Source organism: Mobula birostris, chromosome 2 (genome assembly GCF_030028105.1).
Source record: "Mobula birostris isolate sMobBir1 chromosome 2, sMobBir1.hap1, whole genome shotgun sequence".
NCBI classification, from domain to species: Eukaryota; Metazoa; Chordata; class Chondrichthyes; order Myliobatiformes; family Myliobatidae; genus Mobula; species Mobula birostris.
In genome coordinates this window covers 69903959-69924322 of record NC_092371.1, presented here as the reverse complement: position 1 = coordinate 69924322, position 20364 = coordinate 69903959, and the positions used below count along the sequence as shown (strand labels likewise).

General features: G+C 41.6%; 1 protein-coding gene across 4 annotated transcripts in view; it reads right to left on the bottom strand.

Annotated features, from left to right (window-relative positions):
- LOC140187362 (protein phosphatase EYA1-like) overlaps positions 1 to 20364 on the bottom strand; it is a 282288-nt gene that overhangs the window by 147544 nt on the left and 114380 nt on the right. For all 4 annotated transcript variants that reach the window (XM_072242619.1, XM_072242648.1, XM_072242639.1 and 1 more), the window contains exon 2: positions 19268 to 19392. In XM_072242619.1, coding sequence (XP_072098720.1) covers positions 19268 to 19388 — 121 coding nt within the window. In that variant the 5' untranslated portion in view covers positions 19389 to 19392. The remainder of the gene's footprint in view (positions 1 to 19267; positions 19393 to 20364) is intronic.

The window sequence follows — 20364 nt, the reverse complement described above, 5'->3', positions numbered from 1 at the left end:
CATATGGATTCTCCCAATTATCTGCTCTAACTTCAGAGAAATCTTGGAATATTAAGATAATCAAATTCACAGTATACTGTCCATATAGTCTATGATATACGGGTTTTGTTTTTACGAATCCTAACCCTAATGCAGCATTACGTAGCTATAAAACAGCACGGGAGCATGGTGTTTACCAATGACTCAGGTTCAATTTCCATTGCTCCCTGTAAGGAGTTTGTACATTTGCCCTGTGACCATGCAGATTTCCTCTGGGTGCTCCGGTTTCCTCTCGTAATCCAAAAATGTAGGTTAATTGAGCATTACAAATTGTCCCCTGATTAGGCTAGGATTAATTTGGGGGATTGCTGGGTGGCATAGTTTCAAGAGCTGGAAGGGTCTTTTCTGCATTGTATATCAATAAATAAAATCAATTCAAAACAAGCGTTGTTACTTTCTGCCATTTTTTCACTATACTTCAGGACAACATTTGGGCAGAACAACAAGGCACAACTTGGGGCAGAAGATCAAAGAAACCAAAATAAAATCCAAATGCAATCACTTACAACTATAACCTGTGAATTTCTTTTGAGGTTTTCCTTTGGCAGAAGAATTAACGAAATACCAGCAAATTGCAGGAATCTATTCCCTTATTTCTGAGTTTTGGCAGTTCTTCTGCCCAAGACCTGGAAAGCAAGTGTGAGAACATTCTCAGATATGCCTCATCACAGTGGATTACTGCTGCCTTTGGTGCTGGTTCAGGTAGGTAAGTGAACCAGAAGTCAAAGTACTAACAGAAGAGGAAGAAACTCAAGTTAAGAAGTGGAATAACAATAAATTGGCCAAGTTTCAGCTTGGCAAAACTGGCTCAGGATGTTTGAATGAGGAACACAATAATCTTTCACAATGTGGAAGATAGCCACTTAGCTCAGCACACCTGGCCGACTATCTGAAACGCTATCCAATTAATCTGTGTAGCTACTGCTAGTTTAAAAGCCTGCTTGATTCTACATGCACATCTGAGTCTAATAAAACTGCTGGGCTATGGAATATCGTGATTGAAAAGAAATAAGCTTCAAACCTCTCTCATTATTCTTTACTGATAATCTTTTCTTTCACAAATCACAAGGAAGGGATTAAAATTCATAACTCTGCCCCCTTTATCTTTTAACATAAGCTTCACACTATCATACCTGTGCATGATTAAATAAGTTCAGCATTGTCCCTTTAGTTTTTGGATTCAAAAACACTTATTTATTTATTATCTATGTATTTACTTATTCATCTATTAATCTATTTATTATTTATCTATCTACTTATCTATTATTGATTGATTGATTGAGATACAGTGTGGAATAGGCTCTCCCGGCACTTCAAGCCACGCCACCCAGCAATCCTCCAGTTTAATCCTAGCCTAATCACGGGACAATTTACAATGGACAATTAACCTACTAATTGGTATGATTTTGGGGTTAGGTAGGTGTCTTATCTTAAAATGTCTGATACCATTTTCCCTCATGGTCCGTTGTCACTCAGGATTTGTTTTGGTAAGTCACTTCCGGTGAAGATAGTCCTCAGAGCAGGGACAGTCTTTGCTGAGGTGGTTGACTTCATTGGGATAACCTCTGGCCACTTCAAATGAGCATCCTCAGCAATCAGAAACATGGAGTCCATGAGTGGCCCAGCAAGGTCAATATGTACTCTTTGCCACGGTAAGGCAGGTAGGTGGAGATGAGTCCATGGCCAGATCAGCCATGAATGGCAGAGCAGGCTCGACAGGCCAGATAGCCGACTCCTGCTCCTATTTCTTATGTTCTTATGACTCACTTTCAAGGACTCTACAACTCCTGTTCTCAGTATTATTTATTTGCTTGTTTATTAGTATTGTTTGTTTTGTTATTGAACTAACATTGATTGTCTTCTTTGTATGCAGTGTTTCCTTGATTCTATTGCATTTCTTTGTTCTACGGTGAACTGGCCCTTCAGCCCACAGTGTTGTGCCGAACTAATTAAATTAGTAATCAAATGGCCAACTAAACTAATCTCTTCTGCCTGCACAATGTCCATATCCTTCCACTTTCCTCACATTCATGTGACTATCTGAATGTCCCTGAAAAGTCGCTAATGTATCTGCCTCCACCACCACCCCCACCCCAGGCAATGCATTCCAGGCACCCACCTCTCTCAATATAAAAAAAATCTTGCTTCTCACAGCTCCTTTGAAATAACTCCCTCCCACCTTAAATGCATGCCCTCTGGTACTAGACATTTCAACCCTGGGAAAAAGATGCTGTCTGTCTACTGTATCTACGCCTCTCATAATCTTCTAAATCTCTGTGAGATCTCCCGCAGCCTCCACTGCTCCAGAGAACACAACTTAACATGATATTGTTGGCTTTCAGAGTTGAGATGTCATTGAGAGAATTTAGCAGAAGTGCTTAAAATCACAATTTTTTTAGACTAATTAAGGAAGATCTGTTCCATTAAAGTTCAAAGTAAATTAATTATCAAAGTCCATATCTGTCACCAGATACACCAGGTTTATTTTTTTGCAGGCAGTCCAGTTCAGTGGGAACAGTTCAGTGATGGGGCAAGTGAAGAGGAATGAAGTTATCCCTTCTGGTTCAAGAGCCTTTTGGTTGAGGAGTAATAACGGTTCTTGAACCTGGGGATGTGGGTCCTGAGGCTCTTGTGCCATCTTGCTGAGGTCAGCAGTGGGAAGAGACCATGGCCTGGCTGGTGGGGTCCCTAGACAGTGGATTCTACTTTCCTGCAACAGCACGCCGTGCAGATGTGCTCAGTTCTGGGAAGGACTTTACCCATTAGGGACTGGTCCATATGCACTACTTTTTATTGGCTTTTCATACAAAAGCATTGGTGTTTCCATATTAGGTCATGATGCAACCAGTCAATATACTGTCCACCACACATCTATAGAAGCTTGCCAGTGTTTTACATGACATGCCGAATCTTCACAAACATCTAGGAAAAAGGCTGTTACCCAGAGGACACAAATTTGAGATAACTGGCAAAGGACTCAAAGGTGAGAAACATAAATCCTTTTGCACCAAGTTATTATAATCTAGAATACAGTTCATCTAAATAAGCTAATAACCTTCAACGAGGAATGGGATAAATATTTAAAGACAAATTAGCCATAGGTTGCAAGAAAAGGGCAGATGAATGGTACAAATTTGATTGTTTTTTTTCAAAGACACAGGACAGTATCACTGAGCAGAATGACTTCTTGTGTCGTGAGATTCTATTAGCGTAGACTATTCTCAGAAACAGAAGAAAATTCAGAAATCAGAGTTGCAAAAGGACTTGGGAGTCCTCATGCAGGTTATCTTGCAGGCTGAATTGCAGGAAGGAAAATGCAATACTAGCATTCATTTTGAGAGGACTACAATAGAAAAGCAAGGGTTTGGGCTGACCGGAAGTGCACTGAGGGCGGTAAGCGTAAAGGAGAGGGGGCTTGCTGTTCTGGTTAACAACAGATGGTGCAATCCTGGTCATATTACGATCGAGGAACGTGTTTGTAGACCGGATATTGAACTTTTTGCTGTTAGACTCCGGCCATATTCCACCGAGATGCAACACTGGGCGTCATGGGAGGTTATTCCTGCCTGTGGCCATTGAACTTTGCAGCTCCTCCCATGGAGGGTCAGACACCCTGAACCAATGGGCTGGTCCTGGACTTATTTCCATCTGGCATAGTTTGCATATTGTTGTTTGATTGTTTGTGGTTTTGTATTGCTATATTTATGCTCTATTCTTGGTTAGTGCAGCTGTAACGAAACCCAATTTCCCTCGGGATCAATAAAGTACATCTATCTATCTATCTAATGCTGAAACTTTATAAGGCATTGGTCAGGCCACACTTGGAGTATTGTAAGCAGTTTGGGGCCCCTTATTTAAGAAAGGATGTGCTGGCATTGGAGAGGGTCCAGAGGAGGTTCATGAGAATGATCCCGGGAATGATTGGGTTAACATCTGAGGAGCCTTTGTTGGCGTTGAAGTTTAGAAGAATGGGACGGGGGGGGGGTGGTGGTGGTATCTCATTGAAACCTATCAAATATAGAGGGGATGTGGAGAGGATGTTTCCCACAGTGGAGGAGTTTAGTACCAGAGGACACGGCCTAGTAGTAGAAGAACATCCTTCAGAAAACAGATGAAGAGAAAACTCTTTTGCCAGAGGATGTTGAATCTGCAGAATTCATTGCCACGGATGGCTGTGGAGGCCAAGTTGTTGGGTTTATTTAAAGCAGTGGTTGATAGGTTCTTGATTAGTAAGGGTGTCAAAGGATATGGGGAGAAGGCAGGGGAAACGGGTTGAGAGGCATAATAAATCAGCCATGATAGAATGGTGGAGCAGACTCAATGGGCTGAATGGCCTAATTCTGCTCCTCTCCCTTGTAGTCTTATTCTATAAACCATTGTCTGGCTCCAGCTAACCTTTGACACGCAGTGAAGGGTTAGAAATTAAAAGAAAAGAGATGCTTCAAGATACAACATGTAAACTACTTTCTCTTAATCATGTACTCATCAGTCTCCCATTTGATGACAGAAGGGAATTGATGACTCCACATGTTGGCAGCACTAGCTCTTCCCACTTCAATTCTTAATAGTCAGTATCTAGATCAGAACTAACAGCTATTTCTTTGTAAGTAAATGGTACTGATTCAAAGTACACCCAGAACAAACACAGCTGTGTTGCACTTCTACTTTAAGATCAGTAAAGATAATGTTGGAAAGAGTTTTGAATTGGGATGCAAAACTTGTCGTGTACGAGTGTCTTAATAGATGGAAACTGTGTTTCCACCCCTCCATCTGCCCCAACCTCAGAGAAGAATTGCCGTGGATAGGCTTTTTCCATTGAGAGTGGGGGAGATTCAAATAAGAGGACATGAGTTGAGAGTTAAAGGGCAAAAGTTTAGGGGTAACATGAGGGGGAACTTCTTTACTCAGAGAGTGGTAGCTGTGTGGAACGAGCTTCCAGCAGAAGTGGTTGAGGCAGGTTCAATGTTGTCAATTAAAGTTAAATTTGATAGCTATATGGACAGGAAAGGAATGGAGGGTTATGGGCTGAGTGCAGGTCGGTGGGACTAGGTAAGAGTAAGAGTTCAGCACGGACTAGAAGGGCCGAGATGGCCTGTTTCCATGCTGTAATTGTTATATGGTTATATGGTTATATAAAGAAATAGAGGAAATTAACGTGGTCCCCATCGATTTCAATCCATTAATTAGCCTGGATTGCTCATTCATAAATTTACATTTTAGTTTGGATTAATAAAAAAAAACTGGAGTGTCTTTCTTGAGGTTAGTTTCCAGATTCACCCACTTGGTTTCCAGTTTAACACACACAAAGTGCTGGAGGAACTCAGCTGGTCAGGCAGCATCTATAGAGAGGAATAAACAGTCAACATTTGAGGCCAAGCCCCTTCACCAGGACTGGAAAGGAAGGAGGTAAAAACAGTATAAGAAGATGGGGGCGGAGGGGAAGCTGGCAAGTGACAAGTGAAACCAGCTGAGGGGAAGATAGGAAGATGGGGAAGGGGAGGGCATGACGTGAAAAGCTGGGAGGTGAAAGGTGGAAAAAGTAGAGGTCTGGAGCGAAGTGGAATATGGGAGAAAAGGAAAGAGGAGGGGCACCAGAGGGAGGTGATGGGCAGATGAGCAGAAGCAAAGTTGAGAGGAGAACCAGAATGGAAAATAGAAATAGTGAGAAGGCCAGTGGGGGTGGGGGGGTGTAAGAAATTACCAGAAGATAGAGAAATCAATGTTCATGCCATAAGATTGAGGGTTCCAGGCAGAAGGTGTTGCTCCTCCAACCTGAGTGTGAGATTTCCTGCTTGTTATTTTTAGAAAACATCCCTTTCATTCCATGAGTTTGAAAGAAATGAAATATGCCCAATACTTGGCACAGTAGGTTACATATTTAGTGCTTTAATTTGTCATTCTGCACAGTGGCATTCCTTGTGGCTGATTACACCAATGGTGAAGTTAAAAAAATAGGTGAAACATCATCTGGTTCCTGGTCAATATTTGTGCAACAAACAAGATAGCTGATGCAAATAATTGGGTCAATATCACATGGCATGGCTGTTTGTGAGAGTTTTCAGGGCTGCCATTCCTATATTGCCTTAGCAACTATATTTGGCTGTAAGATACTTTTGAAAGTTGGGGTATTGAAATATGTGTACAATAGACTTTTTAAAAAATGTTGGTACATTTGTGATTTCACAATTTGATTCAAAAATGCCTTCATCTAGTTAGATGCATCGAATAACAGAGTCAGCCAGCACAAAAACAAACGTTTTAGCCACCATATCCATACTCATCATCAAGTACCCACCAATGCAAATCCAGTTTTCCAGTATTTGGCTCCTACCCTTATATGCTTTGGAAATTTAAGTGCTTGTTCAGATACTTCTCAAATGTTGTGGAATTCCCTGTCTCCACCACCCGCACAGGCGGTGGGTTTCAGATTGCAACCACCCTCTGGGTAAAAAAAATACTTCCTCCAATCCCTTCAAAATCCTCTGCCTCCTACTTAAAACCTCTGCTCTCTGGTTTCAGTCATCTCTGCTGTAGGGAACATTTTTTTTACTATTGAAACTATTGTATGTCCTTCATAATTTGTCAGGTTCTTCCTCATCTTCTCCACCCCATGGATGACACACCCAGTCTAACCCACCCCCTTCAGGATTGAAATGCTCCATCCCAGCAGGCACCTTGGTGAATCTCCTCTCCACATCCACTCCATAGGCTGTTCAATACTAAATCCATAGCTTTCACTGAGATCCACCCTCGTTATTCTAAACTCCAGTGAGTATAGCCACAGAACCATCAAAAGTGCCTCATAGATTTACCCTTTAAATTCCCAGGATAATTCTCATGAACCTCCTCTGGACCCTCCTCAATGCCAGCACATCTTTTCTTAGATCAGGGGCCCTAAATTAGTTCACATCAGTCCCACTAATGCCTTATAAAGCCTCAGCATTACATCCTTGCTTTTATATTCTAGTCCTTTCGAAATGAATGCTAACATTGCAACAAACAGCGGGGATCCTAATTACGTGTTTGGAAGCCTGTAACCAGAGGATCCTAACAATGATCCCTGTGTGTCACCTGTGGTCACAGGCTTTTAATCACATGAACAACCTCCTGCCTTCTCCCCTTTGCCTCCTATTGCCAAGCCAATCTTGGATCCAATTTGTTGTGTTATAGAGAAAAAAGAAGTACAAAAATCTTTTCAAAGAACTATTAGCAGCAAAGCTAGTTGAACAAGTTTTTCACAGATACAATGCATGTCTTTGTCATGAAAGGTTAATCAGAGATTGTTAGCACTAGACAGAAATAATTCACTGCTATATAATGAATTTAAGCCACCAGATATGTGATTAAAATCTGAATGTGATTACACAATCAGGAGGTCAGTAATGTTGGAGTATTCTGATTGACCCATCCCAATGTTTAGAATTTGTATCAGGGAAACAAGTCCAAATATAACAAGGTAGTGAATGGTCTCATTTCAGTGGTTCAGTGCAAGTACAGATGGATAGCAGAAACACGTGGGGTGTGATCATACTACAGACACTTCAATAGGTTTTAATTGGTACATTTAATGTCAGAGAAATGTATACAATATACATCCTGAAATTCTTTTTCTTCGCAAACAACCATGAAAACAAAGGAGTGCCCCAAAGAATGAATGACAGTTAAATGTTAGAACCCCAAAGTCCCCCTCAACTCCTCCCTCCGACGCACAAGCAGCAGCAAAGCAACAATCCCCCACCTTCCCCCACCAGCAAAAAAACATCAGCACCCCCCCACCCCCACCAAGCATTCAAGCATACAGCAAAGCATCAATAAAGACACAGACTTGCAGTACCCCAAAGACTACTCGTTCACCCGGTAATTCGACATACCACAGGCTTTCTCTCTCCCTAATAAGGGAAAAAGGGGTGTCCCTGTTTCACAGCGAGAGAGGTGACATCACAAAACAACTCACTAATTTATGGTTTTAAAAATCTGTTATATTTGAAACTAAAATCCGTGTTCTCTTCCCACTCTGGACACTTGAAGTCCCTCATTCTTGGGATCATTTCCCCTCCGTAATCTTGATATCCTACCTAAAATGCATTGCCCAGACTAACAGCCGAAGTCCAATGTACAAACGTTTGTACATGTCAGATAGTGACTACAAGAACAGATGAGACAAGGAGCAGATGTATGTCATTTAGCCCTTTCATCCTGCTGCCCCCTGACTACAATGATCATTGCTGATCAGCCTGAGGCATCAAATTCTCTTCTGCATCAGTTCCCTATAACCATCAATACCTCAAGCTACCAAAAATGTATCTACCTCCTCTATAGATTCCTTCATTGGTCTTGCCAATGCACCCAGTTAGGTCGGGAATTCCACAGGCTCATCACCCTTTGCAAGACGAAAGTGATGTAATAATATTATTCCTGAAACAGATAGCCAGGGTGGTAGCATACTGTATTATCCTTTTTAAACATAAATAGTTTCATGACCTCCATCAACAATTTACTTACGTTCAGACTAAGATCAGTTGAGCTTCCCAAGGTCAGCAATTTAATTATTAAATGAGTCAGTGTGGACTGAGGCTCACATGTGCAAAGATTTCAAAGTATTGAGATAACTTAAACTGTATTGATTTTGCAAAGGAGGTTTCAGTAACACTAACCACCTTTACACTGGTTCCACCATATGTATTTGTTAAATGAGATCACAGAAACACTTAGCCAAGACTGTCTGCCAGTGGCTGCAAATACACTCGGTGGCCACTTTATTAGGTACATCTGCTGGTTAATGCAAATACCTAATCAGCCAATCCTGCGGCAGCAACTCAATGTATAAAAGCATGCAGACAAGGTAAAGAGGTTCAGTCGCTGTTCAGAGCAAACATCGGAATGGTGAATAAATGTGATCAAAGTGACTTTGACTGCGGACTGACTGTTGGTGTGAGATAGGGTGGTTTGAGTGTCTCAGAAGCTCCTGATCTCCAGGGGTTTTCACACAACAGTCTCTAGAGGTTACATGGTGCGAAAAACAAACAACATCCAGTGAATGACCGTTTTCTGGTTGAAAATCACTTTTTAATGAAAGAGGCCAGAGGAGAATGGCTAGACTGGTTCAAGCTGACAGGAAGGTGACAGTAACTCAAGCAACCACATGTTACAACAATGATACATACAAAATGCTACAGGAACTCAGCAGGTCAGGCAGCATCTATGGAAAAGAGTAAACAGTCAATGTTTTGGGCCAAGACCTTACTTCTTACCCTTTTCCATAGATGCTGCCTGACCTGCTGAGTTCCTCCAGAACTTTTTGTGTGTTGCTTTGGATTTCCAGCACCTGCGGACTTTCTTGTCTTTGTGATTTACAATAGTGATATGCAGAACAGCATCTCTGAACAGACAACACATCATCATTGAAGTGGGTGAGCTAAAGCAGCAGAAGATCACGAACATACGGTCAGTAGTCACTTTATTAGGTACAGGATGTACTTAATAAAGTGACCAATGAGTGTATGTTGGCTGTCAAAATGCAATATTGAGTTGCATCACAGTTCTTTCCACAATCTAAATTAAATACAGCCGAGATTCTTAAGCACTTTGAAGTTACACCCACTTGAGAGAGTTTTGTTTAATTCTGTGATATTCTGTTGCTCTTCAGATGCAGAGTTTCCCCAGCATTTTCTGCTTTTATTTTTACTTTATTCTAAATGTCCACCCCACCACTCAATACCGGTATTCTCCAATCCTGGGATAGGGAAACACTTCAAAGTTCAAAGTATATTTATCAGACATCCCACCCTGCAAAAACTCATTTCAGGGAGGTAGCACCATCAATTTGCGGGAGACTCCTGGAACTTTCGGGAGAGGTGGGATGTCTGCAATAGAGTAGCTCCTTAGCAGCTAGTCAGCTAGTTTAAATAACGTTAGCTATGCTAATGAACAAATGACACCTGTTAAACTCACCTCAACATGTCTTTTACAGTCTGAACCCACCATGGGCAATAGAAGGATCACTGTTGCAAACAGTGCAGCGAGCAACACTGTCATTATTTTGACCCCTATTAGGCAGGCGTACACTTTAGTGTAGTCTGCGGTGACGTAAGTCTTATATATTTTTTTGGAACACTCTGCCACTCTGACTTTTTTTGGAACTCTCTCGCTCTTGCTCTTGCTCTCTCTCTCTCTCTCTCTCTCTCGCGCGCGCTTGCTTTCTCGCTCTCTCTCGCGCACGCTTGCTCTCTCACTCTCGCGCTCTCTCTTGTGGTCGCTCTCTCGCGCTTGCTTTCTTGCTCTTGCTGTCCCTTTCTTGCTCTTGCTCTCGCTCTCTCTGTCACTCTCGCTTGTGGTCTCTCTCGCTCTTGCTCTCGCTCTCTCTTGCACGCTTGCTTTCTCGCTTTTGCTCTCGCTCTCTCTCTCGTGTGGTCGCTCTCACTCGCGCTTGCTTTCTTGGTCTCTCTCTCTCTCTCGTGCTCTCCTTCTCTTGTGGTCGCTCTCTCTTTCACTTGCTTTCTTGTTTTTGCGCTCGCTCTCTCACTCTTTCTCGCGCGTTCTCTCACGCTCGCTCTCAAAAAAAATGAATTTCCGGGACATTGTATATAATTTGCGGGCATCAGGGAGCCAATATTAATATGCAGGAGACTCCCGGAACTTCCGGGAGAGGTGGGATGTCTGATTTATTATCAAAGTATGTATACATTATACAAGCTTGAGATTCACTACCTAACAGGCAGCCACACACATACTTTATCTATATGATGAACATATTTACATATACATTTAATAGTTTGCACCATCAGTCAGAGACAAATTCAGCTGCGGCATTCAGAAGTGGGCTGGGTAAGTATTTGAAAGGAAATTTGCAGAACCATAAGGAGAGGATAAAAACAGTTCTGTAATTACATTCCGCATAACTGACTTTACCAGTATACCTGTCCCAGCTTGGCAATACAATAGGAGGTGATGCAGTGTACTATCATGTTTTCCACAATCTAAGTAAAGGTCATTAAAAATTGAACTAAAAATAAAGTGATAATGATGAACATATTTGCCTAAATAGCTGTTGCATACGTCGTAAATACGAACAGGAACAAAGATTCAATTCAACTCTGTAAAACCATTTTCCTGATTTCATCACATGTAAAGTATTAGGTTATTGAGCTAGCAACTTGGCCTCGTAAAAAAACAGACAAATGCTAAAGAAAGGGCAAGATTGCCTGCCCGATGTGCCACAAGGTGCAGAAAGGAACAACATCAACAACGAAGTATTAATCCCCTGCTGTATAATTTTTTTCATGCCATCGTTTCTATACAGTCTCACTGCCATTTGTGAATGGTTTTTAACATGAATCCTACTTTTTAACACGTGTTTTTTTCCTCCAATGGGTGAAAAGGTTAAACTAAACCGATACTCAAGCTATTCATGCCTGATGGGTTTTCAGTGCCACTTTGCTTAGTTGTGTCTGGCAAGCTGTGCCTACATTTTTGTAAGTGATGCCACGGTCAGATGTTTGAGCTTGTGGTGGTGTGATATGCAGTGAGGATTCTGAGCTGGTTGTTACTAGATCTAATGTTTCAGGAATGATATGTTCACAGTTTGAGTCACTGCTTTTACTGAATAGTTATTTATTCCAACCAAATACACTGGTTGCAGGTTACAACACCCTACATACTACTCTTGTATTTTACCTGAAATATTAATGCATAAAGGAGTACTTGCATTGCGGATGTATAGGTTGTATTCAGTGATCAGGTCGACGTTGAGGAGAGTGAATTTATCCACACTGGTTCAGGAGTCCAATGGTTGAAGGAATAGCTATCCCCCCTTTCAACCATCAGCCCTTGAACCAGCGTGGATAATTTCACTCACCTCAACACTGAACGGAACCCTGGACACATGCAGTGGATTTACTTTCAAGGACTTTACAATTCATGTTCTCAGTATTATTTATATATTCTCAGTATAATTAGATTTGCCAATGACACTACATTGATTGGCCTTATCTCAAACAATAACGAGGTGGCCTACAGGGAAGAAGCCATCTCCCTGACGCAGGGTGTCAAGAAAACAACCTCTCCCTCAATGTTGCAAAAACAAAGGAGCTGGTTGTGGGTTACAGGAGGAAATGGAGACGGGCTAACTCCTACTGACATCATCTGGGGTTGAGAGGGTGAGCAGCTTCAAGTTTCTTGGCATCCACATCACCGAGGACCTCGTGTGGTCTGCACACACCGGCTGTGTGGTGAAAAAAGCACAACAGTGCCTCCTTCACCTCAGACGGTTGAGCAAGTTTTCATGTGGGTACCCAGATCCTAAGAACTTTCTACAGGGGCACAATTGAGAGCATCCTGACTGGCTGCATCTCTGCCTGGTATGGGAACTGTACCTCTCTTAATCGCAGGGCTCTGCAGAGAGTGGTGCAGGCAGCCAGCACATCTGTAGTTGTGAACTTCCCATGATTCAGGACATCTACAACGACAGGTGTGTAAAAAGGGCCCGTGGGATCACTGGGGACCCAAGTCATCCCAACTACAATCTATTCCAGCTGCTACCATCCAGGAAGCAGTAAAGCAGCATAAAAGCCAGGACCAACAAGCTCTGGGACAGCTTCTTCTACCAGGCCATCAGACTGATGAACTCACACTGATCTGAGTCTACTCTATATTATATTGACCGTTCTATTTATTAAAAATTACTATGACTGCACATGGCACATTAGATGGAGACGTAACATAAAGATTTTTACTCAATTCAATATTTATTTATTTATATCTGCACAGTCTGCCTTCTTTTGCACGTTGGTTTCTTGTCAGTCTTTGTGTGTAGTCTTTCATTGATTCTTTTGTATTTCTTTGTTTTACCGTGAACCCTGGCAAGAAAATGAACCTCAGGGTAGTTTATGTTGGCATATATATACTTTGATAATAAATTTTCTTTGAACTTAGAGGATAGTCACAAATCTTATTACGTGATTGTGATCTGTGTGCTTACTGTGTGTGACTGTTGGTAATGAGTCTTTGCACCTTCTCCCTGTAGTAACACTGTCTCGTTTGGCTGTATTCATGAGTAGTCATATGCGGTTAAACAGCAATTAAACTTGAATTGGATTGAATTGAAATTGTTCCTTATAATACAGATTAGGATGTTGCACATATCACACTTATACTTTTAAAGAAATATTTCTCTTAGAATCACTGAATTATGAACTGGTCGTGGTGCACAAGTCAGTACTGGCTTTATTTTGGAAAAATCCTGCTGGTCCTACTAACTCACCATCCCTAAATAAGCCCTGAAAATTCCTTCCTTTCAAGAACTTAACCACTTCCTTTTGATTGCTGCTATTCAATCTGCCTCCACCACTACCCCTGGAAGTCCACGTTATAAGCAGATTAGCGTGCATGTGATGGGGATGAAGTAGCCTCTTATTTACAAAAATATACCTAAATCACTACTAGGCGTGGAGAGTTTTCCTCCAGTGGGTTGGGTGTAGAAAATCAGGAGATTTGATTAAAATCTGAATCAATCTTGAGGGAAGTAATTTAAGAACTATTTCCAGTGGAATTAAACAGTGGCTTTTTAATAAATTGGCACATTTCAATGTCTGAATACTGCATTTATAGAAGTAAAGGTTTGTCAAGAGTTTAAGGAGAAATCCTCACGATCTGGACAGAAATTAGTACTTAAAAAACACTTAACGTGGCTTTTTCCTTAACCCAGAGGTTACCAAACTTTTTTGTGCCATTAACCGAGGGGTCCATAGACCCCAAGTGTGGAACCCCTGCCTTAATCTCTCTTGTATCCATACTCATTTAAGCATTTAAAGAGAAACTCAGCAACCAGCAGTTAAATAGACAGGGGGGAGCAGTGGCCTATGGCTTTAATACCATTAGGCAGGAGGTCCGGGAGCCTGAAATCCACATCACCAAGTTCAAGAACCTCTATTTCCCTTCAATCATTTGGTTCTTGAACCCAGCAGCGAAACTCTAATCACAGTGAACACTTTGATCATTTTTGTCTGTTCTCATTGCGTTGTTCCTTGTAAAAATTGTGTATACATTTTATTTTTATGTTTATTTCTTTAGAGGTACAGCAGGAAACAGGCTCTTCCAGCCCAACAAGCTGCAGCACCCTGCAACACACCCAAATAAGTTCAAAGTTCAAAGTACAATTATTATCAAGGTATGTATACATTTTACAACTTTGAGATTCATCTCCATACAGGCAGCCACAAAACAAAGAAACCCAAAAGAACCTACTAAAAAAAGACCACCAAACACCCAATGTGCAGAGAAAAAAAATACAAAAATCATGCCATCAATAAGAGAAAGCAAATAGCATTCAGAACTGAAGTTTACAAAAGTGAGTCTGTTCACGGACATGAAGCCACAGCCTCAGTTCAGAGCAGAGCCAAGTACACGTTGCAGAGCAGCAAACTGAACTGATCCGTCCTTCGCCTTTGGCCCCAACACCCTAACCTTTTCAATCTGACCCGACACTTAAATTGTCCCAACACTATTCAGAATCAGAACCAGAACCAGGTTTATTATAGAAACATAGAAACATAGAAAATAGGTACAGGAGTAGGCCATTCGGCCTTTCGAGCCTGCACCACCATTTATTATGATCATGGCTGATCATCCAACTCAGAACCCCGCCCCAGCCTTCCCTCCATACCGGCATGTGTCGTGAAATTTGTTAACTTAGCAGCAGTAGTTCAATGCAATACATAATATAGAAGTAGAAGAAGAAGAAAAAATAAGTAAATCAATTACAGTATACGTATATTGAATAGATTAAAATCGTGCAAAAACAAATAATATATATTAAAAAAGTGAGGTAGTGCTCACGGGTTCAATGTCCGTTTAGGAATCGGATGGCAGAGGGGAAGAAGCTGTTTCTGAATCGCTGAGTGTGTGCCTTCAGGCTTCTGTACTTCCTACCTGATGGTAACAGTGAGAAAAGGGCATGCACTGGGTGCTGGAGGTCCTTAATAACGGATGCTGCCTTTCTGAGACACCACTCCGTGAAGATGTCCTGGGTACTTTATAGGGTAGTACCCAAGATGGAGCCGACTAAATTTACGACCCTCTGCAGCTTCTTTCGGTCCTGTGCAGTAGCACCCCCATGCCAGACAGTGATGCAGCCTGTCAGAATGCTCTCCACAGTACATCTATAAGTTTTTGAGTGTATTTATTGACGTACCAAATCTCCTCAAACTCTCTCATGAAGTATAGTCGCTGTCTTGCCTTCTTTATAGCTGCATCGATATGTTGCGACCATGTTAGGTCCTCAGAGATCTTGACACCCAGGAACTTGAAACTGCTCATTCTCTCAACTTCTGATCCCTCTATGAGGATTGGTGCGCGTTCCTTCCTCTTACCCTTCCTGAAGTCCACCATCAGCTCTTTCGTCTTACTGACGTTGAGTGCATGGTTGTTGCTGTGACACCACTCAACTAGTTGGCATATCTCACTCCTGTACGCCCTCTCATCACTATCTGAGATTCTACCAACAATGGTTGTATCATCAGCAAATTCATAGGTGGGATTTGAGCTTTGCCTAGCCACACAGTCATAGGTATAGAGAGTGTAGAGCAGTGGGCACAGACCCTCAAGGTGCACCAGTGAGGAGGAGATGTAACCACCAATCCGTACAGATTGTGGTCTTCTGGTCAGGAAATCGAGGATCCAATTGTAGAGGGAGGTATAGAGGCCCAGGTTCTGTAATTTCTCAATCAGGATTGTGGGAATGATGGTATTTAATGCTGAGCTATAGTCAAGGAACAACACCCTGACATAGGTGTTTGTACTGTCCAGGTCATCTAAGGTTGTGTGGTGCCACTGAGTTTACATCTGCCATTGACCTATTGTGGCAATAGGCAAACTGCAATGGGTTCAGGCCCTTGCTGAGGCAAGAGTTTAGCTTAGTCATGACCAACCTCTCAAAGCATTTCATCACTGTAGATGTGAGTGATACCAGGCGATAGTCACTAAGGCAGCTCACATTATTCTACTTAGGCACTGGTATAACTGTTGCCTTTTTGAAGCCCGTAGCAGTGAGAGGTTGAAATGTCCTTGAAGACTCTCGCCAGTTGGTTGGCACAGGTTTTCAGAGCCTTACCAAGTAGTCCATCAGGACCTTCCGCTTTGGGAGGGTTCACTCTCTTCTAATCACAGGACAATTTACAATGACCAATTTACAACCTACCTGTTGGTACATCTTTGGACTGTGGGAGGAAACTGGAGCACTTGGAGGAAACCTAGAAGTTTTGCTGAGAGATTGTTCCATCTCCTTACATTCAGCGCTGGAACTGAATTCCGAACGCCAAAATGCTTTGAGCTGTCCTAGCATTGCACTAACTGCTTCTCTACCACGGTGCCTTACATACATAATAAACATATATTCATAGTAAACATATTTAATTTGTTTTTCTTGTGAATGTTTCTTGTGTATATGATGCTATGTGCCTGTGAAGCTGCTACGTGGGAGTATTGCATTGCACCTATACCTACATGTATTTTGACCTTTTACTATGACCAGATTTTACCTTGCACCACAACAGTTTTTAATTTTGATGACCCACCGCTGTGGTTGGCTGAATCAAAAGCTAGGTACAAATCAGCATATATGAGGGAGATTGGAAATCTGTTCACTGGTGCCATAGCAACAACCTCTCACCTAATGTCAGCAAAACCAAACAGCGAACTATCAACTACAAGAGGAAGAAGTCGGAGTCCATGAGCCAGCCCTCATTAGGGGAAATGGAGCTGGAGAGGGTCAGAAGCTTTAAGTTCCTTGGCGCTATCATATCAGAGGATTTCCCCTGGGACCAGTATGCAAGTGCCATTGCAATAAAGGCATGACAGTGCATCTACTTTCCATGAAGATTGTATAGATTTGGCATGTTACCAAAGTCTTCCACAAACTTCTGTAGATGCACAGTGGGGAGTATCCTAACTGGTTGCTTCACGGCCTGGTATGGAAACCTAGACACCCAGGAATGGAAACGATTGCAGAAAGTGATCCATTGCAGGCAAAGCCCTCCCACCATTGAACACATTAACATGGAGTGCTGCCAGAGGAAAGCAGCATCAATTATCAAAGACCCTCACCATCCACAGCATGCTCTATTTTTGCTAGTACCACTGGACAGGAGGTAAAGAAACCCTGGTCCCATAACACTTGGTTCAGGAACAGTTATTACCCTTCAACAGTCAGGCTCCTGAACCAACGTGGATAACTTTATTCACCACAACTGAACTGATTCTACAACCTACAGACTCACTTTCAGGAACTCATTGCAACTCATTTTCTCAGTATTATTTTTCATTTGCACAATTTGTCTTCTTTTGCGCTTTGATTTTTTTGTCAGTCTATGTTCGTATATAGTTTTTCATAAATCTGTGATATTTCTTTATTTTCCTTTAAACGTCTGCAAGAAAATGAAACTCAAAATAGTATACGGTAAAATGCATTAAATGTAATTTGATCATAAATTGTACTTTGAACTTTGAACAGATGGTGGGTGAATGTAGATTTTTACCTCTAATTCCCAAAGCTCTGAGCACCACCTTGGATGAACATAACAACAAAGGACATGCGGTGTCTCACAAACTGAGGAGAGAGTATTACAGCACCTAACATCTATCCCTAGCATGTCTTCTATGACAACACTTCATCAGCCAATGACTTGTACAGAAAAACCACAATGATTGAGGGATTGCTTCATTAAAACCTTCGCTCCATTGCCGTAACAGCCAGGATCTCCCAGTGACCAGCCATTTTAATTCTGTTTCCCATTTCCACATTGACATGCCTCCTCTACCGCCAAGTTGAAGCTATACTTTGATAAGAGTAGGAGTTCCCAACCTGGGGTCCACAAACCCCTTGCTTAATGGTATTGGTCCATGGCATAAAAAGGGTTGGGAACCCATGGATTAGGGGAACAGCAACTCATATTCCACCTTGGTAGTCTCCAGCCTGTTGTTCCATTCGTCACAATGTTATATTTGCCATTGATTTAAATCAGAGAATATCTCTGGAAGGTAACACACACAAAATGCTGGATGAACTCAGCTGGCCAGGCAGCATCTATGGAAAAGAGTATGGACTTCTGATGAACGGCTTGAGCCCGAAACATCAACTGTACTCTTTTTCCATAGATGCTGTCTGGCCTGCCGAGTTCCTTCTGCATTTTGTGTGCGTTATTTTGACACCCAGCATCTGCAGATTTTCCACATGTTTGAAACTTCTGGGGGCGGGGTAGGAAAAGGGATAATTTCAGTTCCATAACACGCTTATTTGGTTTCCCATCTCAAAGCCTATGAGTTCTGAATATATCCTTGCACCACTCCTTACACAGAAAAAACTTTGGATTTATAGGATAGAACATAAACATGAATACAAGAATATACAACTAGGATTAGGCCTTTTGGTCTGCTCTGCCATTAAATATTATAATGTCTGATCTGCCTAAGGTCTCTACTCCTCTTCTGTGCCCATTCCCCCTAGCCATGAAATCCCCAATCTTTATGTACCTTCTCTTTAAATACCTCCTATGACCCAACCTTCACACTCCTCCAAGATGAAGCCACCCAGTTGATAGCCCACTCATCTGAATTGTCCCATCCAAATATTCATGCACCTTGTGAGCTTTCTCCTGTTGTGATTCAATCTTCTCCATCGCCATATTTACCTCACTTGTCGCAAATGCATTGATCCTCCTTAACTCAACGACCCAATGGTCGAGCTCACACCATGTTCTGAGCACTTGATGGGGAAAGAGGTTCCTCTTGAATTCCTACTGGCTCCCTATTGAATATTTGTGACTCATATCTTTGAATGTCCCTTCCACACTCATATGTGGGAACATCTACTCTAAGTCTAATTAGTCAAGGTATTAAGGAATAGATTCCCAGTTAGTGGCCCAATACACTTTATACTTTTAAATATTGTATTCTGCTTTCAACAAACATCTCAATTTTTGTTACCATTGGCATGTTTAACACTAATAACTGAGGGTGAATTCTTAGGCATTTGGAGTTGTCAAAAATACAAGTATTAATCTTGTTTTGATTAGTTGACATTAGAGGAATTCAATGTATTTTTTTAGCTTAGTTATGCAACACCTAAAAGGACTCTGATATCTCAATTAATAATTTTCCTGTTATTCCTCCAGTAATGATAGCATCTTCCGAGACCAAGTTATAGTCACAAATAAACCTGTTGGATTTGTTTCCCTACCTGTTTTTCCATTTGATGTCTCTGAGATGTTATTGATGTGACTGTTGTTGAAGTCTGAATTGTTGGAACACTCAATACTTGCAGTCAGGTTTTGTGGGATCACCAGATCTAACATTTCCATGCACCTGGAATGAAAAGTAATACTTTCATCATTTGATAGCATGTGCAGAGACTTTAAAGAATGTTACAGTTACTTGCCCAGGTCATTCCAATCACATGTCACAAACCTACAATGTCTATCACTGTAAAACACAGAGCAGCAAGTACATGGGAACATCACATTATATTCCATCTACCACTTATTTGTCCAATCTACCAATTTGCCTAAGTTCTACTGCAGACACATTAGTTCCTCAACACTACCTGCCCTTCGATCTGTCTCCGAATTGTCTATAAACTTAGCCACAATGCTGTCAATTCCTTCTTCCAAATCATTGACATACAACATGAAAAGAAGCAGTCCCATCACCAAATCCTGTGACACATTACTAGTCTCTGGCAGCCAACCAGAAAAGGCCACCTTTATTCCACCCTTTGTCTCCCTTTTATTGGCAGACAGCCAATATTCAATCCATTGAGTACCTTTCCCATTATACCACAGGCTCTTATTTTGTTAAGCAAACTCGCGTTGACAAAAGTCTTCTGAAAATCCAAATAAACAACATCTACTGGCTCTCCTTTGTCTCTCCTGTATGTTATTTCCTCAATAAATTCCAACAGATATGTCAAGCAAGCTTCCCCCTTTAGAAAATCATGTTGACTTTGGCCTATTTTATCATGTGCTTCTAAGTACCTTGAAACCTCATCCTTAACAATGAGCTCCAACATCTTTCCAACCACTGAAGTCAGACTAACTGGCCTACAATTTCTTTTCTTCTGCCTTCCTCCCTTCTTAAAGAGTGGAACAACATTTGTAATTTTCCAGTCCTCCGGATCTATTCCAGAACCTAGTGAGTTTTCAAAGATTCTAATGCCTCCACAATCTCTTCAGCTGTCTCTTTCAGAACCCTGGGGTGTAGTCCATCTGGTCCAGGTGGTTTATCTAGCTTAAGACTTTCCAGCTTCCCAAGCACCTTCTCTTTAGTAATAGTAATGAC